Source organism: Equus quagga, chromosome 5 (assembly GCF_021613505.1).
Source record: "Equus quagga isolate Etosha38 chromosome 5, UCLA_HA_Equagga_1.0, whole genome shotgun sequence".
In the NCBI taxonomy this organism is placed as follows: Eukaryota; Metazoa; Chordata; class Mammalia; order Perissodactyla; family Equidae; genus Equus; species Equus quagga.
Window position 1 is genome coordinate 27,187,104 of NC_060271.1, and position 25,903 is coordinate 27,213,006.

Genomic DNA, 25,903 nt, shown 5'->3' on the forward strand with positions numbered 1-25,903 from the left:
TTCCGTGGAACAACCACCAAAAACGAAAAAAAAAACATCTCAGGAGAGAGGCTGAAGATTTGTTAACAACTCAGTCTCCCTGAATAAACTTCTTTTCACAAGTGCTAAACCATTATAGCTGAGTTCTATTTATTAATGGATCTGAAATTGAACCCTAAAAAAAGAGAATGGAAAAATTAACACATATGCAAGTCTGCATACTCAAGTCATTAAAAACATCTCAGAAAAGTTCTGTAGTTTTTTTTCCCCATATAAGTTATACACTTTTCTAGTTAAGGTTACTCCCAGTTATTTTTTGTTTGTTGTTGTTATTATTATTGATGGCTGGAATTTTAGGATTTTGAAGCTGGAATGGAGCTTGAAGATTGCAGAGTCCAACACTCTCATTTCGCTGATGAAGAAACAGGTCATGGGCAAGTTAGGACTTCGTTTAAGGCAGCAGGCTTTAGTCGAGACTATGTCACATCACTGCAGCTGGAATCCTGGCTCCTGCCCTTAAGACCTGGTGTCTCCCTCAGTCTCCTAACTATAAAGTAAGCATCATAATAATACCCACTTCTAGATACCAGGATAGGCAATGACTTTTTTGTCTTTGCTGAATGAATGCATGTGACTAGTAGGATAAAATGAGATAACGGTTGTGAAACTGCTTTGTAAAATATAAATTTTTGTTGTTATCGCAACCTTAGGTTTCTGATGGTACAGCAGTATATCTATATGGAGCTCACAAAAGAGAAATAATTTTGATCACTTGAATTTGAAGACAAATTTTAAAACATTAAATGAAGCAATATGATAGAATCTTCCCCGGGGCCAACCCAGTGGTATAGTAGCTGAGTTTGCGTGCTCTGCTTCAGAGGCCCAGGGTTCAGAGGTTCAGATCCCGGGCCTGCACCTACGTACTGCTCATTAAGTCATGCTGTGGCAGCATCCTACATACAGAATAGAGGAAGACTGGCACAGATGTTAGCTCAAGAACAATCTTCCTCAACGAAAAAGAGGAAGATTGGCAGCAGATGTTAGCTCAGGGCCAATCTTCCTCACCAAAATGAAAAAAAACAAAACCCACCTTCCCCACACTCACTCCTCCAACTCTAAGGGACATTAATGGGGTCAATTTGAATATAGATTTACATTTCAAACTGTAGTTAAATGCTTTTCTAAGTGAGCATGCTTTAAGCATATATTAAGAAGAGATCTTTAATTTTAAAACTATGGCTTTCTTTGTTAGCTTTTTTTTTTTTTAAAGACTGGCACCTGAGCTAACAACTGTTGCCAATCTTTTTTTTTCTGCTTTATCTCCCCAAATCCCCCCTGGTACATAGTTGTATATCTTAGTTGCAGGTCCTTCTAGTTGTGGTATGTGGGCCGCTGCCTCAACACGGCCTGATGAGCACTGCCATGTCCGCACCCAGGATCCGAACTAGCGAAACCCCGGGCCGCCGCAGCAGAGTGCGTGAACTTAACCACTCGGCCACAGGGCCGGCCCCTCCTTGTTAGTCTACGATAATTTATATTTGGGGTTTAGCTGATACCTGCACTTAAAATTTTTTATATAATTTTAAAATTTTTGAAACACACAAACTTAAAAGTTACCTGCAATACAAAAATTTTTTCCTGAACCACTTGGGAGTAAATTGTCAACCTGATGACCCAGCACTTCCAAAGACTTTGGTGTGTAATTCCTACAAACAAGGACATTCTCTTACACCACCTCAATACAACTGCCAAACCAGGAGATAAGCATTCACACATTACTGTCATCTAATCCTCAGACCTCATTCAGCTTTAGCCAGTTGTTTCAAAATGTTCTGTACGGCAGAGGCACCCAGTTCAGCATCAGGATTTTCACTTAGTTCCTGTCTCTTTCGTCTTCTACAGTCTGGAACAGTTCTTTAATCTTTCTTTGACTTTCATAATCTTGACCTTTTGAAGATTACAGGCCAGTTATTCTATAGAATGTCCTTCAATCTGGGCCTGTGTGATGTTTCTCCATGAGTTACTTCAGGTTATGCACCTTTGACAGGAGTATCATAGAAGTAGCCCTGTGTTCTCCTGCGTCCTATCAGGTGGTACACGATTTCAATTTGTCCCTTCACAGATGATGTTAATTTTGATTACTGATGTCTGCCAGGCTTCTCCTCTGCGAAATTCCTCTTCACCGCTTTGTAATTAATAAACATTTTGTGGGAATGTATTTTGAAACCTTTTGAATATCCTACTCCTTGTCAAACTTTCAATTTATTCATTTATATGAGTATGGACTCATGGATTCTCATTTTGTTCAATGCAATATAATAAATTATTTTCCTTTTTTATTCTAGTGCCTAAATTGTCCCAGATTTGCTCAGTGAGGGCCTCTCCAAGCTGGATTCTGTGTCCTTCTGACCAATTCTCATCATTTTTTGACACCTCCTCTGGCACAATGTAGAATTAGAGTGTGTGAGTACGTATATATCTGTGTGCCTACCTATTTATATCTATCTATCAGAAATCACGAGTCCACACTGAAACCTCCCGTTCTGATGCAATACCACAGAGATCATTTTATTTCTCTCTCTCCTTAATTTGTATCTCCTTTTACTGACAGCGAGAAACTTGGCTCTAATTATCCTTGAAATATTGACTAATTTGATCAACTCCCTGTATATAACTCTCATCACTGCCACTGATCCCTCTCCCACGTGGATGCCCTCACCCACGTGGACTCTGAATCCCTCAGGCTGGGCTGCTCCCCACACATGGATGTCCTCCTTACCTCTCTCAGGTTCTGACTCCTGGTGTTAGGCCACCCCCTCTATGGACATCTTCTTCACCCTGCTCAGCCTTCAACACCCTGTGTCAAGTACCACCCCCTATGGGTGCCCTCTACCCTCTGCAGGCCTTACCCCAAGTGGATGCCCTTCCCACTCTGCTCTGCCTCTGATAACTACCATCACACACCCACACATGACTACCTGCTTCATCCTATCTGAGCTCTGACTCTTCATGCCAGGCTGGCCCCCCACCCATGCACACTCTCTCCACCCTCTGTAGGCCCCAGTGTCCGCTGCCAGTCTGCCCCTCTGCCGTGAATGACTATCTGGCTCTACCTCACCTAATGACTTTAGAACAAAATCGTTTCAGGAAGCTTTCTCTGATTATAGAAATCATACACATTCATTGTATAAAATTTGGAAAATATCTTTAAGAGCATAGGAAATAAAAGAAAATCTCCCATAATCCCACCACCCATAGACATTTGTGCATGTAAGTATAACATATATTTTACAAATTTAATATCACAAACTAACTTATTTTCAACTTAAATTTTAAAGATCATGGTTTTTCCTAAATTTTCCAAGACTCTTGAAAGTAATAGCAAACCAGCTGGGAAGAGATTAGATACCTCTAAACCACGAGTACTGTCTTGGATTTATTCAGTACCACCTAATAATTTACGACTTGAAAGTAGTGCAGCTTACAAAAGAACCCAGCCAGGGAGCCTCGTTGCTGGTTAACTCTTGCTCATTAAAAAGAGAAGTTATAACAAAGTTTCCCGTGTTTATTTTGAGCAAGTGGGGTCAGGATATAGATCCATTCAGTCAGTTCCAGTGTTACGTGACAGCCTTTTAATAACATTTAGTTGCATCTCCTAATTAAGGACTGTGATTTCAAATAATTAAGTGGGGGAGTACTGAAACGTTTACATACCTTCCTAGTACCCAAAAATGGAGGGCAGTTAATTTGAAAGCTTGATTTGCTAGTGTAAATGTAAAGTGTTAATTATAGCTTCAAAGTCTCTGTCTGGGCAAAGGGCCATTACTAAGGCTTCCACGTACGTAGGCCGTCTTCTGTTTATCTGAGGACCAGGGTGGTATTTGCTTGTACTTTTCAACGCAGAGTGAAACGCTTCTGCCTAAGCAGAAGTTTCTTTGGATTGGCTAACATGCCATGTTGTTGAACATAATTAAAATTTCCACGTGGCTTTCTATTTGTGTGGGTTGCCAATCTCTACAAAAAGGAGCAAGTAAATTCCAGGATGACAGACTTCTAAATTTTCTAGTCATGGAGATCCATTATTACTCAATTTCTATCCATATCCCTAACAACATCAACTGGACCATATCCCTCTGTCCTCTGAGATTGTTTCACTTATTTGGGTTTAAATTCTAAGTTCCAAAGAGTGGTTCTCTAAACCCAGACTCACATTCATCACTTGTAAAATGAGGATAAGAATTTATTTTATTTTTTTTAGTGAGGAAGATTCACCCCGAGCTAACATCCATTGCCGATCTTCCTTCATTTTTTTTTTTTTTTTTTGCCTTGAGGAAGATTAGCCCTGAGCTAACATCTGTGGCAACCTCCTCTATTTTTCGAACTAGGATGCCTCCACAGTGTGGCTGATGAGTGGAGTAGGTCTGCACCCCAGATCCAAACCCATGAATCTGGGCTGCTGAAGTGGAGCGTGTGGAACCTTAACCACTTAGCCACAGGGCCGGCCCCAAGAATTATTATTATCCTAGCAAACATCTGAATTCTCAATATATAATAATCATTGTGCTAAGCACTTTACATGAATTTTCTGATTTAACAGTCACAAAATTCACATTATCACCCTTATTTTTCAGATGAAAAAATTGAAGCTTGGAGAGCTTAAGTAATTTACTAAGAGTCATAAAGTTAATAAGGAATATCTGAATTCAAAGTAAGATAGGCTGACTCCAGAGCCTATGCCTTTGTCTTATTGCCTAGCTCACTGGTTCTTAAATTTTTCGACCTAAGGATCCCAGCACTCTTTAAAATTACTGAGGACCCCAAAGAGCTTTTCTTTATGAGGGTTTTTTTCTACCAATATTTACCATATTAGAAATTAAAACTAAGAACACTTTAAAATATTTATTAAATCCTTGAAGAATAACAATCATAAACTCATATTTTAACATGAATAACTTTTTGTGTGAAACATAATATTTTCCTAAAAGGTAGTTAAAAAGTGACATTGTTTTACAAATTTATAAATTTCTTTAATGTCTGGCTTAGAAGACAGCTGGGTTCTCCTATCTGCCGCTGCATTCGATCTGCTGTAGCACGTTGATTTGGTTGTAGTATATGAAGAAACCTGATCTCACACAGATACACAGATGGAAAGGGGAAGATGGATGATCAAAAATATTTTTCTTTGATACTACACCAAAACTCAATAATGACAGTTTCTTAAATGTTAGCTGCACTGTGAAATCTGAAAACATACCAATGAACTTTTTGTACCATGTTACATTAAAATCCATTGATCTATCTTGCGTTCTGAGTGGACCTTTTTCACCCATGCATGACTTTGTAATATCATGCATTTCACGTCTGAAAAATATTGGTTCATCGAGTAATACAAGTTTTCCAAATGTTGACACATTTCATTGTATAATAATATTTAAAAAATCATATTCATTAAAATCATCACCAACTTCATCAGAGAAGTCTTTAAGTATTTGGAACCTGTCAACATCATGACAGCAAATATAAGTCTTCCAAAATTCTAATTTTCACTTGAAAGCTTGAATTTTGTCATTAGCAACAAATACTGTCAGTTGTTTACTAACTCTAAAAGTACTGGCTCACTTCATTTTTGAGAAAACATCTGCCAAATAACCAAGTCTGAATAATCACAGTTACTCATTTTTTTCCGAGTAAAAATGGTGTTCCATAAAAAAGGTGACTAATTCAGCTCATAATTCAAAACAATTACACAAATACTTTTCCTGGAGACAACTGTTGGACTACAGTATGCAGCCAAAGGGCTTTATGTGTGCTTGCCATTTAACCACATACAATATTAAATAGATATATATTTAAGATTTAATAAAATTAACACTTTTTACTGCTTCATCAAGAAAATTTTTAAGTGAACTGGCCCTTTTAGTTTTATTTTTAATTTCAAGTTAAAAAATAAAATAAAAGTACATATTGGTAAAGAATATAATGACTACTAGTACACTTTGGTGCCATTTTCTTGATTTGTGCTCCACCCATTTCAACACAGTGAAAAAGGCAAATAATATCTTAGTATTATTATGAAAAGAATTTCAACCTCATAAACCCCTTGAAAGAATCTTGAAGACTGCCAGGGGCCTGTAAATCACTTCTGGAGAACTGCCAGCCTAACTCATAAGGGTGGTTATAAAGATTAAATGTGGTATTGTATATAAAGTGCTCAGCATAGTATCTGGCACATAATAGCAGACACACAATAATTAGCTGCTTATAATTATGATGATGATTATGTAACAATGCTACAAAGGAGAATAAGCACTGATGAGACTATAAAGCCCTCCCAAATCTGAGATTCTGCTATAATCAAATAACAAAAGAATCATCAGAAATAGATTTAAGGGATCTATGAAAATCTGACACCACTGTTTTCTGCTGTTTGGCTCCACAGCAGCAGTAAAATATTTCCTTTTATTATTTTACTATTTGCCCAAAGATTATACTACTACTAATAAAAATCATTTTTAAATTATTAGAAAGTAAAAAGAACATTCCCCTACAATCCTGACATTCTAACAAATCAAATTATTTTAATTGATTGTTTCTTCCCATTATTTGTTTTTGTATGTATATATGTATGTGAACATATATTTATTTTTTTACAAATACATAAAAACTTCTAGAATCACAATCAGAATATAAATAAAAATATTTAAAAATGTACTTAAGGACAATGCAACATCCTTAAGTTACATCAACAAGTTGAAAGTGGTGTGTTTAGTGGTCTTAGACATCCGGGCATTGGAATGTGTATGCCCAAACTTGAAAAGCAAACTTTGGCAGTTCTCCGTGGAAACAGTGTGATCCCAGGAGAGAAGACTGATTCTTATAAGACCACTGCTATGTAGATTGTAGACATTAAGGCCCTTATTATGGTTCCCACGACTGAAGCACCAGAACCTACAGGGGCAATAAGGCAGCCAGGATTGGGGCACCTTGAGTTACAGCTCCCTTATTTGAAGCACCCCAATCCATGCAATGCTAATGGGGTCACTCCAAGGAAAACGAGATGGTGCAATGGCTGGACAGAATACTTTTTACTACCACGGAAAGCCTACTAAGACCAGTCTTTGGACTTCTCTCTTAGCGGTGTGACCTCTGGAGCATTGTAACCCAACTCACGCTAACATAACTCAGGGTACTAACTCAAGGCCAAGATCAGACATTCACATTAATAAGTTAAGTCAGCTGGTAAAATTTAGCCATAACAAGTTACTTAAATAATAATGGGATATATGGTAAGAAGAAACAAATTATTCTGGCACTTCAATATTAGCTAACATTTATTGAATTTTTACTACATAAGACACTGTCAAGTCTTTCCACACATTACCTTTTATTATCCTATAAATCACCCTATTTCCCCTGAGGTAATGATCTCCATCAGACATATAAGGAACCTGAGGCTCAGAGACATTAAGTGAATTACGCAAGGTCACAAGGCCAGGACCAAGCAGAGCCAAGGTTTCAACCCAGCTCATTCTGACTACAAGCCCTTGCTCTTGATTACTGTGTTATGGTACTTTCCAACATTACCAATTATTGCCATGAAAAAAAGCAGTGAATTCAATAGACTTTAAAAAATACCTTCAGGGGTTTCATGGGCCCCCTGAAGTCTACCCACGGACGTAGATCTCAAGTTAAGAACCCCTTCTCTAAGGATGTCAAGAAACTTAATACAGAATAATAAGTTTAAAATCTGAAAAAGAGAGAAAAAGGTAAGGCAGTTATAATAATAGTTACTATTTACTGAGTACCTACTATGTGCCACACCCAGTGCTTAATGCCCTACATACATTACCTGATTTAGTTTTCATCCTACAACGCAACACCCATTACTCTGATGAGAAAACTGAGGTGCAGAGGGCTTAAATGACTTACCCAAAGAATTTGGAGGGAAACTGAGCTCACGCTGACTCTACGGCACCACGTATTGGCTAAGACAAACACGTGAATCCATCCCAGGTCAAGGGTTTAAACTTATTGCCAAAATAAACAAAGAAAACCCTGGAGACATATTTACCTGTATGACTTATGCAGTTCCATGACCTTCTCTTCAAGTTCCTTGGTCTGATTTGGGGCCAGTTTAAAATCACTGACATAATCTGCACCATGGAGTTCTGGGTCATAGTCTCCCAGCTCAGACTGGACGGTGTAAGAACCTAATAACGCTAAGGTTGCAAAGGAACAAGGCAGACGTCCTGCAACTATGTCCTGCCGAAGCTGCAGACATAAATAATATCTATAGCCAAAAGAAAGAAGATGTTACCATGTCAGCAACAACAACAATAACAAAATAGAGAGAGAGAAAAAGGAAGAACAGGGTGAGCGAGGGAGGCAAGGAGACAGAAAAAAAAAAGAGAGATTAAGTAAATATGAGATAATATTAAAAATTGTTCAGTCTAGGTAGTGGATATACAGTTGTTCGTTGAACCAGCATTTTTTTCCTTTCCATGTGTTTGAAATTTTTCCACATAAAAAGTTAAAAAAAAAAACCCTGTAACTACGGTGGACTCGTGGTTGGAAAGCAGTTTAGAAAGAAAAGAGAGGGGCCGGCCCTGTGGTGCAGCGGTTAAGTGTGCGTGTTCCGCTTCGATGGCCCGGGGTTCACCAGTTCGGACCCCGGGTGCGGACATGGCACCGCTTGGCAAGCCATGCTGTGGGAGGTGTCCCACATATAAAGTGGAGGAAGATGGGCACGGATGTTAGCTCAGGGTCAGTCTTCCTCAGCAAAAAGAGGAGGATTGGTAGCATATGTTAGCTCAGGGCTAATCTTCCTCAAAAAAAAAAAAGAAAGAAAAAGTTGGGAAAAGTAGAAGGAGGTAAAGAAACTAATATTTTGTTGAGAGCACTAAGTACCATACATATATAAATTATCTAATCGTCACACAAAAACTTGTGAGGTGGGTATCAGTGCCAGATTACAGACAAAGATGCAGCCTCAAAGGCTAGGCTTGCTCAAAGTCAGATACTAATAAAGGCTGGTTGACTCCAGAATTGGACCCTTTCTTTTCTATCACACTGCTTTGCCAAATGTGTACATACTACCCTTTATATACAAAGGTGACATTATTGACACATTTTCACTAGGATATGAACATTTTTCAGTGTGTTTTTCCTCCAAGATGGGTTAAGTTGCATGCAGCCTTCCACGTACTATCATCTTGTAAGACTGATTCCACCTGTGTGCTAAACTGTTGGGAATTCAAGTTTGGGTTAAAACAGGTCAGTTTTTAACCTGTACGTACGTAGAGTGTCCCTACATACATTAGACACTCCTCTCTGTCAGTATAATGTTCACACCTATGACTCTGACCTCCTTAGCACTCGTTCTAACTGACTGAGTTGACCACTTCAGACTTTTTACCAACCAGGAAAACTGGAAGGTTATGATTAGATTGAAATTCCTATATTAATTAGAATCATATCCTAGCTTTGACCATAATAAGATGTTGAATAACAAAGGCAACAGCAATAGCTTTTGCTCTCTAGGCTCACTACCTACGTGTTTAAAAAAAAAAAGAGCAGGGGCTGCCCCGTGTCTGAGTGGTTAAGTTGGCGCACTCCGCTTCAGCGGCCCAGGGTTTCCCGGTTCAGATCCTGGGGGCGGACATGGCACTGCTCATCAAGCCATGCTGAGGCGGCGTCCCACATAACACAACCAGAAGGACCTACAGCTAGAATATACAACTATGTACTGGGGGGCTTTGGGGAGAAGAAGAAGAAAAAAAATTAAAAAAGAAAATTGGCAACAGTTAGCTCAGGTGCCGATCTTAAAAAAAAAAAAAGAGCAATGCCAACCAAGTCACAAGAATCTTAAACTCCTCTAAAATGTAGGTAATTAGCAAAGATTTTTAGGGATTTGTTTTGTTTTACACATAATAAACCTCAGTGAAGAAAGGTGACCAAGGAGCAACTCTAAGAGACAAATATTACCTGTGAAAAAGAAATAACCAAAACAATTTTTTCAAGCAGAGATAGGGCACCTCAACTTCAAGAATGCACTAAGGATAACTAGACAAAGAATAATTTTAAAAAACAGTACTGACATTCCACAGTACTTAATCACTTTTTAAGAGTTTACTTAGGCTATTCCCTTATTTGAGAGACATGAAAACTGAGACCCAGAGATTGTATATTTGTCTGAAATCAGATAGTTGACAGCAAAATCAGAATTAGAAAGCACTTTCTCAACAACCAACAGTTCAATTCAACAAACATTTGCTGCACGCCTACTATGTAAAATGCTGCATGTAAGACACTATGGACATAAACACGTACAGTAGACCTCTTTACAATACACTGCTTTTCCAGTTCCTTTTTTTGTTAATATTTATATAGAATCCAGTAAAGGCTAGTTTCTTCAAAGAAATTAGTAAGCTGTTTTTAAAGAGCATAAAATTTATTTCATAAATTAATGGGCTCAAAAATTACTAAGATTCAGTTCATGAGAATCATGTACCTAGTCATGCACCTTAAAAGGGAGATCGAAAGAGCTAATAATAACATTGAGACTTGGCTTTTTCGATCCTTATAAAATAGATCACGGTGGGAGAAGAGTATTGGGAAAAAAAAGCAACCCACAAAGAGCAGAGCTATTTTGCCACTCTATTTGTGTCTTGCCCTTTGGAGAGTGGTGTAATTTATAGGTTCCCTGTCCATGGCCTGGCATAATATCCATGTTAGGCAAGGCTAATGCCCCTGCCAATTTCCTCCAGGCAAGCCACAGATATTTGAGGCTTTTAGCCTCACTTATTTGCAAGCTTGCCTTGAAGTGACCAGAAACTTCCTATCTTAGGTTAACAGCTCATCATTTTTCTTCAGTTCTGCATAGGGAATTCCCAGAGCTTATGATAATGAGAATAACTTACTATCTATTTAACTATTAATAAATTATTTACCTTGTTATATCTTCTGTTAACTGTGCTGGGTCAGGTGGGTAAAACTTTACATTAAATGTGAAATTCCAAGGGACACCTGTAAAAATAAACACAAAAGAAATTTATGCTTATGCCTAAGTTTCTGACTGCTAGAAGCACCTAAAAATATTCAAAATATTCTTTTTTTCCCCTGAGGTCTTTTAATATTTTCATGCTTTGTGGATAAAATATCACTTTTATTTAAAAAAGAAAAAGAAGAAAGTTATTTAGACACCATTTAAGAGTTAGAGGATTTCATTTTTTCACCCAACTTAATACAATAGTTTTGTTTACAAAGGACTAAAACTATGCAGGCAAAACACATTAAGGAAATCATCCTACAGGTCAACATGTTTGCAGCATGGTTTTCAAAATGTGATCTATATACTACTCAGGGTCCTCAGAGGTCATTCAAGTGATCCATGGATGCTCTTTTTTGGTTTGGGCATTATTTATTTGTGATATCTCTCAATATTATCTCAGATAAACACAAGCATTCTTCCTGTTAACATGGGTGAGATTAGGAGATTATTTTAGAAATAAGAAGGAAGAGGTAAGATATGTTGCTCCTAGAAACTATAGCTCTAATAAAAATATTTTACGTATGAAAAACACAAGAGTTCAATCCTAAGACTCACACAAGAGTGTCATATTTTTTATCTACAATGAAAATAAGAGATTATGAGTAAAAGTTAAATGGAATATGCATTTCAATTTTTCCAGCTAGGTGCTACCTTTAGGGTTTTTCTAACATGACTATTGTCTTCTCAAAGAGTAGGGCCTGATCTCAGGCAGAAACAAGCATGATGAGTTATGATGCTAAAAGTTGACATTTTGTTCAGTATCTATTGCATGCCAGGCATCAGGCTGGCCCTCTTACATTACAGTAACTCATTTAATCCTCACAGAAACCCCTAGGAAGTAAGTATTACTATTTATTCATTTTATAAATATATGTATCTAAACATATGCTTAAATGTGGTTGAAATGATATATGTATAAGATCTTGTTTGTAATAGCAAATGTCTGGAAACAACCTAAATATATTTATTTATTAAGAGAAGCTATATCTCCAAGATACAGTGTTAGGTGAAAAAAATCAAGGCCAAAAGTATACATATAGAAAGCAACAGTGAAAGCTGGGGGGTAGAAAAAGTACATATTACACATATGATTATACGTACATGCACAGACCATCCCTATAAGGACACAATAAACTAGTTATAGTATTTGGGAAACCAGGAAGGGGAACTCCTGGGGAAGGAAACTGAGAGGCCAGGAGGAAACGGACAAGAGGGAGACCTACCTTAACTCCAAAAAAATATGTTTTTAAAAAAGAGACGCACAAAAGATAATAGGTACTAGTATATTAAAATCATCTATCCATTAATCCAGATCCCCCAATGACCTCAAGTTATTAGACCTAATCAAATGAAAACATTAAAAAAAACCCTGTATTCCAATTGGATTTTTCTCTCCATTTAATGCAAAATAAGGAAGTTTAACTGTATTAGAAATAATTATATCTAAACAGAAATGACCCAAATATTAACTCTTTTACTTTTGTTAATAGCACTTTTAAGAAGAGGAACCCAAACTTTCCATGCAAGACATACAAGTCTGGGATACTGCTAAAGAAGATAGCAGTTTCCCTGCAAGCAAGCTCAGGGTTAAACGCAATGGAGAGTGATTGAAAGTTAATCACTTGGAATGCAAAAAATATTAAAGTCAAGCTCTAGTCAATGACCATTTTTAGAATACAATATATATAACTGTAATACTCTATAGAGAATATTTAGTGAGAGAAAAAAACGGTGGCTGGAAAAGCTCTAAAAATTTTTAATATTAAAATTTCTGCCTTCGAACTCAGCAACACTTCAATGACATTCCTGCCAAAAGTGTATAACCCGAAGACTCATGTACCACGAGGAAACATCAGACAAACTCAAAGTGCCCACTTACAAAATCACTGGTCTAGACTCTTCAAACTGTCACTGTTATAAAATACTTCAAAAACTCAGGAACTGTTCCAGATCAAAGAAAACGAAAGAGATCTGACAACTAAATGCAAAGTATCACCTTGGACTATAGAGATTAACCCAAAATGTCCATCAATAGGACTGGTTATACATATTATGTTACAACTATAGAATCATTAAAAAAGTTTTAATGAATGCAACAAATTTATATATGTTGATATGAATAATACTCCGAATTATGTTAAATAAAAAGATTGGTTGCATATTTATATTAAATACATATAAATATATCCATATTACTTATACTTATTAAATACATATTTATATTAAAATATATGTGTACATATATACTCAGAACATCTCTGGAAAGAAGACAAAAAATTAGTTAAATGACAGAGGTAGAAGGGAGATTTACCTAGTACCATATTTATCTGTATCTTTTAATTTTATACCACATATTTATATCATCTACTTAAAAATTAATTCAAAGACTACCTACAGCATAATACACAGTACAAAACAATGTATAGCATGACCGTATTTCTGAAAAGCAAATTCTATATATACCTAGAAAAAATCTTGTAGACTATACCAATTTAACAGTGATTAAATCTGAAGGACAGGATTTAGTGGCCTTTTGCTTTCTCTATGATATATTTTCATAATGTTTAAATTTTTCACAATGCGTATATATTACTTGTGTGATGAAAAACATTTTTTAAAAACTCAACCTTTGCAATAAATAAATGTCAATCTTCTCTTTGGCTTCATGAAATGTTTATATATTGATTCCCTATTAAAGTTTGTGTTAGGGACACAGTTTTTCTTTACTATGCTGAAGGAAGAGTTTTTAATATTTTGTAAAATTTTTTGTTCTTTTTATGCTGAGGAAGATTTGCCCTGAGCTAACATCTGCCAATCTTCTTCTTTTGGTATGTGAGCTACCACCACAGCATGGCCACTGACAGACAAGTGGTATAGGTCTGCACCGGGGAACCAAACCTGGGCTGCTGAAGCAGAGTGTACCAAACATAACCGTGAGGCCACTGGGGCTAGCCTTGTAAATTTTTTTTAAATGACACTTAGGTTCTTTTCGTTAGCAAGAGATTTTTTTTAATAGCCAGGAAGGTAATCTACTAGATACTCTTCTCCACTAATCATAAACTCTGGGGTTTGTTTTTTTTTCCCCAAAGATTGGCACCTGAGCTAACTGTTGCCAATCTTCTTCTTTTTTTTTTCTGCTTTTTCTCCCCAAATCCCCCCAGTACATAGTTGTATATTTTAGTTGTGGGCCCTTCTAGTTGTGGCACGTGGGACGCTGCCTCAGCATGGCCTGACGAGCAGTGCCATGTCCGCACCCAGGATCCAAACCAGCGAAACCCTGGGCCACCAAAGCGGAGCGTGTGAATTTAACTACTCAGCCACGGGGCCAGTCCCATAAACTCTGTTTTAACTTTTCTTCTTAAAGAGTCTTCCTGCATAACCATTTGTTCCTGAGTAATATTGAATATTAAAAGTATCTTCATTGAAAGGGGCTAGGAGTTCTGTTTTTCTTGTCACGTCTCAAATATTGCTGACTTGCATTTTAAAACAAGATCTTATAGGCAGGGAGCGAATGTGGAGAGTTGCCAGTCCACTGGTATATTTTGTTTCTCTATCTTAAGAAATATAAATTATAAATAGGTCTAAAGGAAAACGTTTCAACATAAAAATGTTTTCTTTTAAGGAACAAATGAAAAACAAAATTTGTTTTTAAGTGATAAAGAGTTAAAACTTACTAATCATGATGAATAACATCTCTTACAGTTCCTAGAAGTTTCCTCAAAAACAAAGTAAACTAAAAGGACATCTAGTCAAAAATGGGTGTAGGGGCCGGCCAGGTAGCGCAGTGGTTAAGTGCACATGTTCCACTCTGGTGGCCTGGGGTTCGCGGGTTCAGATCCCAGGTGTGGACATGGCACCACGTGGCAAGCCCTGCTGTGGAAGGCGTGTCACATATAAAGTAGAGGAAGATGGGCACGGATGTTAGCTCAGGGCCAGTCTTCCTCAGCAAAAAGAGGAGGATTGGCAGCAGATGTTAGCTCAGGGCTAATCTTCCTCAGAAGTCTCTATCCTTTAGCTAGCCCATTGGGCCTGGGGCTACAAAATACTAATCTACACTTTTTTCGACCTAGAAGCATTCATCCCAGGACATCAGTCTGAGCAGAGTGTACAGCAGTAGTATGTCCTAGAGGGCTGGGAGCTGGGAGAAAGCCACAATGTGAGAAGCGCCACTGGCAAAGAATCCTCATTCTTCTATTCTTTTCTACTCTTCCATAGTCTCTTACACTTCGATTTGGAAGAGGACTGTTGAAAAGGGACAAAAAGAACTATAGAGAGGAAAACATGGAGAAGCTTAGAACGCAAGAGTCCAGAACAATTTAGAAGGAACAGAATGAGGCAGCAGCCTCCTAACTGCAGGCTACTACAGTTTCAATCACTATCCTTTTGAGAACCGACTCCCATATCCTTTTCCTCTTCTCATCTTTGTTCTTTTCTACCTTCTGTTTCTCTCAACCATTCCTATCATCCCCAACTTTGCCTGGTTGTAAAAAAAAGTCATCAAGATCTGACCTACATCTCAAGAGCATCCACCTCTGCTGTATCTTTCTGTTATGGAATCTCCTTCTTCCAGGGGAAGGCTTTATCTCAGTTTCAATGCCATCTGCCATAGCCAGGATTCTAAAGTGACTCAGAGCCAGAAAATGGTTGAAAATCCTCTGACCTACTAAAAGAAAGGAAGAACTATAAAAAGAGTTATAGTCACTTACCACGAACCTGCTTTTTTATCTCTTTGGCAGGATCCAGCCATGTCTGTAAAAAGAAGAAAAGGCATTCACACAGAGCTCTAAAACACATAAACAACAGAGTCCCAAAAGTAGGATTACTGACCATCTTAAAGTAGGGCCTCCAGGTCAACCTACATTTCCAATCTTCTTTGCAATAATTTCACACAGCATAGTAATTCTGAGCACAGAAATAGGGAGCCAGAGAGCTGGGCTTGAATCCCAGCTCCTCTTCTTCCTACTGAGTGACTTTAGGCATCTCTATACCTCAGTTTCCTCATCTATTAGAGGAAATTAAAATAAGATAGTAGTAGTAGTGTCTATCTCACAGAGTTATTGTGAAGATTAACCGTGTTAATAAATGTAAAGCTCTTAGCAAACAAGAAATGCTAAAAAAGCACTTGCTATTATTATTCCGTAAAGACTAGTAGAGATCTACAACCAGGATTAACCGATATCACTCATCTTATTTTCCCTCCAGCTCTGAACTCTGGTCTCATTCAAGTTTTCTACGAGTGAATGACTGTTTTCCCTGACTCCTCTTGCCCACACTGATTTCCCCCCTCACTGTTCTCCAACCCCACTTAAAGTCGGCACACCATAGGGCAGGGCTCCTCAACCTGTGGTGGACCATGAAAATAACGGAACTTGAAAAGAGCCTCACCATTAACGTCTTTCAGGGGTCTTGAGAAATGTTTAAAGGAATAAACTTCTAAATTGAATTATTTAAAACATTTTTATTGATATAAGAGATATATAGAAAAGTACATAAAACATAAGTGTATAGATCAATAAAATATCAAAATGAACATACAAGTATAACATGACCATCACCCCAGAAGCCCCTCTTATGCCTCCACCTACCTAACCCCTCCCCATTCCTTCCTCCAAAAGGTTTAAAAATGAATTTTAGTGGTATTTAGGAAAGAGGCATAAGGTGCCCCCTCCTGACCCTCTACCAACAAGGGCAAAAAGCACAAGGTGACCGTCCATTTGCCGTACCTAAGGAATGGGCTAGAACACCACAGTCTTCTATTTGATTATACACTACTTTAACTGTTATATAAAGATAGTCACCACAGCAGACAATAAGCACAGGAGTGGGGACTAATTTCCTTTTTATCTCCCCTGCCCCTCCAATTAACACAGAAGATTAAGAAATATATGTTAGAAAATACTGCTTAATATAAAACTGTCCTTAGTATAAAAACTAAGCACACATTTGTTTAAGGCCTGTCAGAAAAGTAGTAATCTTCATCTCTCATTAAGACTAAAGAACTTCAAATTATTGCAGGTCCAGAGACAAAGAAAGACTTTAAAAGCACCAATTGATAAGTTTTCTGGAAGCTCTGAGAACCATAGTTTACACTATGCAATCCAGAACTCTTAACAAAGACTCCTTTCCACCTCTTTCGAACGAGCATCTCCCCACCACAATGAGGCAACTCTCTATTTCCCATTATTTTTTTAAGAGAAATCTCCCAAGGTAAACTGAAGCTGCCAAGTTTCTTACAGGCATTCCATAAGCCATTCTGTGACTCTGGAGCTAGAATTCCTACCAATTTGACAGAAAGAGGGCAAACAGATTTATGTCAATCACATGGGACTCCAAGGTATAAGCTACATTACAGAACAAATTATTGCTTCAACATCTAGATCTCCAAATCAAAATAAAAAACAAAAACAACGTTACAAGATAGTAAAAATCAATGTATATAAGAATAGGTACTTTTATGCTCAATTTAAATTACTCAATTCACAGCATTTTATTTGGCCAACAAATATTTGAGGAATGCGTCCATGTGCTAGGCACTGTAGTCACAAAAAAAAGATTTAAAAATACTGCCTGTCCTCAAGGAGCTGTCAGTCTAATAGAAGAGGTGAACAGTGAAAAATGAATTTGTTTGTTCTAGATGTGGTGATTACCATGACAGAAATGTGAGAAGGGGCTGGCCCTGTGACATAGTGGTTAAGTTCTTGTGCCCACTTCGGCGGCCCGGGGTTTGCGGATTTGAATCCTAGGTGTGGACCCATACACTACTCATCAAGCCATGCTGTGATGGCATCCCAGATACAAAACAGAGGAAGACTGGCACAGATGTTAGCTCAGCGACAATCTTCCTTGCCAAAAAAAAGTGTGAAATGCCACGATGGATCATAGAGAGCTCTAAAAGCACAGAGGAGGTATACCAAAATGGATTGGAGATAAGAAGCAGTTAGGCAATAGTTTCACAAAAGAACATCTGGGAGATCTAAACTGATTCTTGAAGGACAAACAAGAGTTAGCCAGGCAAAAAAGAAGACGAAGTAATTAGAAAGGCATAAAGAATAAGAGAGAACATGACACATCTGAGTCACTGCATGTAGTTGGGTACAGCTGGCGCACAGAGATAAGGAGGAGAGATATAAAATGGAAACGAATGGTAAGGGCCAGATCAGGCAGGACATGGTATTCCATGGTTAGAAACTTGGACCTTAACAAGTTCTAGGCAAGGGGGAGTCACTGAAGGATTTAAAATAAAGGAGTGGCGTGAATTAGAGGAAGCACGACTGTAGACAGGGAAACCAAATAAAAGATTGCTGTTGAGAACGGTAATTGCATCCAGAAGAGAATAATGGTTATGGGTACAGGCTTCAAAGTCAGAGTCTTGAGTTCCAGTCCTGTCTCAACCTCTCCACCATTTACTAGCTGTGTAACCTTATATAAGACAATCTTTTTGAATCTCAATTTTCTCATATATAAAATTGGGATAAAAATACCCTCCCTCACAGAGTTATTGTGGATTAAATTATTTGATGTATAAAAAGCACATAGCCAGTACTCAATAAATTGTACTGATATTGATAATCAAAAGGGCCTGATGGGATAAAGTCTATGGGACAGAGAAGACAGATATTTAGGAGCTAAAATGACTGACTAGATAGGGTATGGGGGGCGGGCTGCTGCTGATGAGAATTGGTAAGGTGTTATGGTAAGGGATAATTCCCAAGTTGCTGGCTTGGGCAGGGTGGATGTGGTACTATTCACTGAAATAGCAAATACACTGAAAAGGAATACATTTTCATGAAGAAGAAAAAAATAGCAAAAAACTGGAAACAACCAAATGTTCATCAACAGTAGAATAAATAAATTATGGTATATTTATATATGCTTAAAGTATCTTTGGAGATCCAAGTAAAATATTTCGATAGATAGTTAAACAAGCAGGCCTCGCAGTCAGAAGAGAGATTCGAACCAGAGATACAAATTTGGGCACTTTCCCCATACAGGTAGTAGATGAAACTATGAAATTAGAAAGAAATCACCCAGGGAGCAAACAGCAGAATGAAATGTAAGAAACTAAAGATAGACCCTTGGAGAACACTGACATTTAAGGGATGGAGACTGGACAAAGAGCTGAGAAGTAAACTGAGACAAAGTGACCCAAGCGGTAGGAGGAAAACAGGAGACTAGGTTCAAGGAATCCAAAGGAACAGAAAGTTTCAAGGATGCAAAGTCAAGCCCACGAACGCTGCAAAATAGGCACATAACATGAGGATGAAAAACATGAGGATCTTGGCAAGGGCAGTTTCAGTGGATTGATAAGGGCAGAAATCAGAGTGCAATGAGTTATACCAAGTGCAGGTGAAGATGTGGCACAGCTGGAACTCTCATTCACTGCTGGTGGGAGTGTAAACTGCTAACACCACTTTGGAAAACTGTTTGATAGTATCTACTAAAGCTGAACAACCCAGCGATTCCACTTCCGGGAATACACCCAATAGAAACGAATATGACAAATAAGAACTAAAAGACATGTACAAGAATGTTCCTAGCAGCAGTATTCATAAAAGCCCCAAGCTGTAAGCAAACCAAACACCCATCAACAGCAGAATGCATAAATAAAGTGTGGCATCGTCAAACAACGAACTATTACACAGCAACGGGAACGATGAACTGCGGCTACTTCCAAGAACATGGATGAATCTCAAAAATACACTATCAAACAAAAGAAGTCAGACCTAAGAGAACATATGTGCGATTTAATCTATGTAAAGTTTAAAAACAGGCAAAACTAACTGATGGTGATAGACGTCAGGAAGACAAGTGTTACCTTTGATGGGGGCGGGATAGGAGTGACAATTGTTAGGGGTTGGGGGTAGTAACTGGGAGGGGGCACAAGGGGGATTCTGGAGTCCTGGTAATGTTAATTTTTTGATCTTGGGGGTGTGTTCACTTTCTAAAAATTCTTTGAGATATACATGTATGATTTGACACATCTTCCTGTTTTATGTTATAGTAATAGGCAGTGAAGAAACAGATATTTATGTGTAAACTAATTTCTCAAAGAGCACTGGTTGTGAAGGAGAAGAGAAAGAGAGGGTTACAGCTAGGGGAAAGAGGCAGAAATTAACCTTTAAAATAACAAAATATTGAGAGGATAAAAGTTATAAAACTCTATTTTAGTAGGGATCTTAAGATGCCCCCTAAAATAGCATTTCTGGATTACCTTCTAGTTTCTAGTCGAATACTTTCAGTTGCAAGGATTCCCTTTCAAGAGTCCATTTTACCAATCATATCTTGTGAGTTAAATAAATAAACATTTTAAACAGAATTTAAATTTTGTGCTTTAAAAATAATTGCAATCCTTCTCAAGCTTAAAAAAGCTTCAAAATAATATATAGATGAAGAGCGGCAATATCCTGACATAGATCTCTGTTTGTTCAACTGAAGAATTACAGGAATCGCATGTGCTCTATTTTAAAACACCAGCTCACATGTTATTCCTTTCACTTGGAATACTCTATCCCCATTTCTTCATCTGGAAAATTCCTATCTCTTATAATTCAGATCTTAAGTTATTTTCTGCAGAAAACCCTTTCTAGGTGGATGCCCATCTACTGCTGTCCCATATTCAGTCCAGGAGCTCCCCAAGGAAAGACTATGTCTTTTATAGCTCTGCCCAACATAAGACAGATGCTATCTATTCAATAAATGTTTGATGAATGAACGAGTGAAGAACGCTACTGAAATAAACCAGAAGAGAGATGATAAAGTTTCAACTAAGCTTTTAAGGAGGTAAACCGAATAGGAACTTTTCATATCTTTTGCAGCAGTTATAACCTTAGGTCATAAAGTTCTAAAAAAGAACATTGCTTGAGCTGGCAATCAGCTACCTTTATCTGGAGGTCCTAAAACCCACTACATACACATAAGTGATTTATATAAATCCTTGTCTTTTGAGGTAAAAGATTTATCTATAAGCTCCACAGGTCTGTCTTCTTTAACTTGAGGAATAACCGTTGTTTATGCTGCTGTTGTAACCACAGGCCCACTTAGGGCCGGTTCAGACAGACCCATCTCTTCTCAACAGAGTGACTGAGAAACACTCTTTCAGAAAATTTGTAGTTATGAAGCAAAAGGATGCACAGAGGGGCTGGCCCTGTGGCCAAGTGGTTAAGTTCACGCACTCCACTGCAGGCGGCCCAGTGTTTCGTTGGTTTGAATCCTGGGTGCGGACATGGCACTGCTCATCAAACCACGCTGAGGCAGCGTCCCACATGCCACAACTAGAAGGACTCACAACGAAGAACATACAACTATGTACTGGGGGGCTTTGGGGAGAAAAAGGAAAAAAAATAAAATCTTAAAAAAAAAAAAAAAAAAAAAAGGATGCGCAGAAGAAATCCTGACCTGAAATGACCACGGAACCAAAGATTCTCCTCCCCACAGAACCAAAGGACCTGGACCTGACTGGACCTTAAAAGTCAGACTTATCAGAAGCAAGGGCTCTGTCACCCAGGAAGATCTGGTGTTAAAACTCCTTCCCCACCCTACCATAAATGTTTAGAACCTTACCATAAAGGCTTGAAGCAATCAAAACCAATCAAAACCTGTCCCGCCAGCATTTCTGTGTGCCAGCCTGTTCTCCCTAACCTCTTAAATTTCACCCCAAATCCTGAATTGGGGAGACAGATCTAAAGGCACATGCCTGCTGTCTCTCTGCAGATCAATCTCACAGAATAAAGCTGATTTCTGCTTCCAAAAGCTGATGCCATCATTAATTGGCTTGTTCATGTGCATCGCATAGGAGAACCCCACTTTTGTGCGGTAACACTGTTAGTACGTTGACTGCAAATCACTGCTCCAAGATACGTTCATAGAAACTCTCGAGCACAGGTAATTCTACGTCTCACTCCTGAAGCGCTAGAAAAGCCACATTTAAATTCACTAGAGATGTCAACCCAAATCTTCCTAGTAAAAGACAGGATCCCAAGTGCAGCCTCTCTACTGTGTAACTATGTTTACAAAATTCATTTTAGTCTTTCTAGTTTACCAGACAGTAAAGATATAACATTACTGGCACTTGCCTTCAAAGCCAGTCATGAATCAATGAAAAACAATCCATCCTTTCAGACGACTATAAACTAAATTCCTCATATTCTTGATTAAATAGTTACTCCATTGGTGTTTGCTATTTGCCTTTGCAAGATGAAAGAAAGACCCTCCTGACTATGAATGACTATCTTTCCAGAGTGGATTATCTGACTCCTAGGGTAAGATAATTCATCCTCACAGGAAATGGAAGAAAGGAGAAAGATTGTATACTATTGAATTAAATGAACCCCTAATCTAAAATTTCCACTATTTACTAGAAGAGCTCAAGTTTTTTGCTTAGAAAGAGAATCTGGGGGTGGGGGTGGAGTTGGAATTAATGTGGGTGACTTTCCTCCAAGGAAAAAGTCCTTGATCCATTCATAAATAACTAATTCTAAGCAGAAATAAAATGTAAGAAGCAACTATTTAACTCATAGAACTCTGATTCATACCGGTAACAAATCTCTCACAGGGCTATAGAAGTTTGCCTCTGACTGCTTTTCCTCTTCTCTTGCCAGACTCAGTCTGGCAACAGGCCTATTATCATGCAGTCAGTAGAGAAAGAAAGAAAGAAAGCCATTTCACGTCAGGAAAGAGTCAATTCAATTAACTTTCCTCCCTACTAGAGGCACCCAATTGTCTACAAGTAAAAGAGAGATCCAGAAGCTCTTAAGAAGAGAAGTTACACATACAAAGGACAGATCTTTACACATACAAAAGAAGACACCGGAGACTGGAAATGGAAAGAAGAAAATATTTCTCTCTCCTGGTACTGTGGTTGAAATTTTTCCTCACAACATGAGGGACTAATTCTGTAGGTAGGAAACAAAATCTGAGAAACAAAGATGAAATGTAAAAATCAAGGAAAGAGGAATAAAAAGCTGAAGAAGAAAATCACTTAGGGAGGGGCAGCAGGCAGAGAATTTCTGGAGTGAACTCACTGTGTAGCTCAGAGGAAGCCACTCTGCCTTTACACGCTTCAGTTTTCTCATCCCTAAAACGAAGGGGATGAGCCCCAAGAGCCTCTACAGCTGTAGTGCATTTTGTGTTCTTGGAATAACAGAAAACTTAGATAAATGACTAACAAAGATTAAAGTCTCTACAGATTTAATCATTTCATGCATATCTGTATACTTCTAGACAGAGTATCTGGACATCTGGCTTACTGACAGTAGATATATAAGAAAGGGTAACTAAAATGAAGCCGGATAATCTGGCTAGATACATCAATTTTAAGTTAAAGGTATTCTGTTCTCTACTATATCCTACCTGAGAAAAGATCAGGTAAATTATCCAAACTGAAGGATGCTCCACAATGCACCTCTAGATTATGACATACAAATCTAATTTTTTTAAGTAAAGGCTTTGGTTAGTCAGTAATTTCATTTTTAAAAAATACTATCATAATAACAATGAAAATACCTAATTTTTACTGAGTGCTTCCTACAAGCCAGGTACCATTTTACAGGCTTTTATATAGATGATCTCATTATCATTCTCATTTTACCAAAGAGAAAAGAAAAGCATAAGTAACTTACTTAACTCACAACTAATAAGTGGCAAAGCTGTTCCCTCAAGTATAACAGTATGTCTCACTCTTTCAACATTTATTGAATGCCTACCACACTCAAGGCAGTCAACGTGCTAGACAAGGACATTTTTTGGGAAATCAGAGTCCAGTAAAGAATATAGACATGGGCCCCAAACAATGAATGATAACCACCCCATACAAAGACACATCATACAAAGATACATCACTGCGAATCTCAGAACCCTAAAGAGAGACAGGGAGGCAGGGAGGGAGGAAGGAAGGAAGGTTCTACCCGCTTAATTCTACAAAGGGCAGAAGAGAGGGAAGGTCACACAAAGAATCAAGAACCAGAACGGCTTTGGCCTTCTCACTGGAAGATAGAAGACAATGGAGCAATGCCTTCAAAATTATGAAGGCAAATGATTTCAAGTTTCAAATTCGATACCCAACCAAACTAACAACTAAACGTGAGAGTAGAATAAAGACATTTTTCAGACATGTAATGTCTCAAAAAGATTACATCTCATGTACCGTTTCTCAGAAGGAGCATCTATCAAAAACACAAGGAAAGCTAGCATAAATGGAACAGAAGAAACACCACAGGAGAGAGGCAAAGCAAATCCCGAGGATGATGATGATGGGAAATAGCTGGCACAGCTAGACAGAAAGAGCAATCCATCCAGATGGAGCAGTATGACTCAACAGACAGCATATTGAGGAAGGACTGTCATCATCAAGGTGGCTCTTACTACTGTATTGGCCCTTTAACCTGACAATGCTAAGGAAGTCCTCCCCAGGTTCATTTTTACACAAGATTTGCTTGGGCTACATGCTAATGAAGTTCCTGCTTTCTCTTCTACGCCCTACTTCGTGGATCAGCCAAAGACACTCAATTTAACTCGAAGAAATACTCTGCTTTAACCTGTTTTTGAGAGCTGGAGTTGGCCACAATAAACTTAGAAGCAGAAAATTTAGAACAGCCCATTGCCCCCCATCATGTTCCTATTGGATATCCTGTAAGAACCTGGCCCATGCTACAGACCTGCCAGATGCCCTGACTACGCTAAGCCCTATGTTTCCCAGGACTCACTTGCCCACTGACTTCCCCAGAAGGGATGCTTATAAACTATCAGGGAAGTTGAAACTAGATTATAATTGAGACATCAACTTTTCTTTTCCAGAAATATTTTAGCCAAGAGGGACAATAATGCCCTTTTTTTGCACAGCCAGGTATGTACTTGTCTATTCAGCTTATATATTAGGCACTTTTAACATCGCTTTACAGATAAACAAATAAATAAATATAAATAAAGCAATGCAATATTTGCTCGTTAAAAAATAAATAAGATAGTAAAAACTACTACAAAGGAAATAAAACTTGTTGACAGGACAGAGTATGGATGACACCAACAATGGTTAAAAGTTTTCAATGCAACTGGAAGTTTTTGAACCAGTGTGGGCCCTGGAAACTCAACTGCAAGTGGGAAGAATTTCCTCTGCTGCATGAGTTTAGATGAACCAGCTTCTAGAAGTGCTTACATGCTTGGTTCATAGGAAAATTATTTCCTGTTATATTAAACAAGTAGGTACTCAGTAGACTTTCTGTACATGCCAAATTCAAGTACTCTCAAATATTCTCAAATCAACCTTGAAGTTTTTTCCCCCACAATATAAAAATATTCAATTTTATCTCACTGAGCTTGTATAACATAAAATACTTTTCAGAGTATTTTCCTTGATTCATGGGAGAATTTTCTAGCTCACAGCCGCAGAAAGCTTTCCATGATAGTTTTGGGGGTATTGTTTTGTTTTTTAATTACTTTCAATCTTCTCTTACAACGAAAATTAGAGGCTTCAGTACAGGCTGGTTTGAGCCTTTAAGGAGACAAATCAGAAGTTAAGTCTTAAAGAACAACATTAACCTAGCGCTGGCAAACATAGTTCTTCTGTTTGAGTCAACAGTCATTCACAGAAGGAACAAACTGTTACAAACTACAAATATTCTAGGATATTCTACAAATAGATTTTGTTTAGGCAAAGGGTAATTCCCTGTCTTCTAGTTCATATTATCTAACTCAAATAACCCAATCTATAGGATTTGCAGTTGTTAAAGGCTGCTGCCCTTCAACTTTTCTTAAACCAACTAAAATGGCTTGAACACATTGTACACAAGACTCTCTCCCTATGACCCGGCCCCTCGCATGGCTCTCCAAATTCATCTATTACTCCGTTCCTCGCGCCCTATGTTCAGTCAGGCTAGATGG

At 38.0% G+C, this 25,903-nt stretch overlaps 1 protein-coding gene across 14 annotated transcripts in view; it reads right to left on the minus strand.

The window, feature by feature from the left end:
* Window positions 1-25,903, minus strand: part of EPB41 (erythrocyte membrane protein band 4.1) — a 172,610-nt gene that overhangs the window by 62,373 nt on the left and 84,334 nt on the right. For all 14 annotated transcript variants that reach the window (XM_046661588.1, XM_046661580.1, XM_046661587.1 and 11 more), the window contains exons 5-7: window positions 15,736-15,778; window positions 10,929-11,004; window positions 8,051-8,269 (exon numbers count right to left, since the gene is read on the minus strand). In XM_046661588.1, coding sequence (XP_046517544.1) covers window positions 8,051-8,269; window positions 10,929-11,004; window positions 15,736-15,778 — 338 coding nt within the window. The remainder of the gene's footprint in view (window positions 1-8,050; window positions 8,270-10,928; window positions 11,005-15,735; window positions 15,779-25,903) is intronic.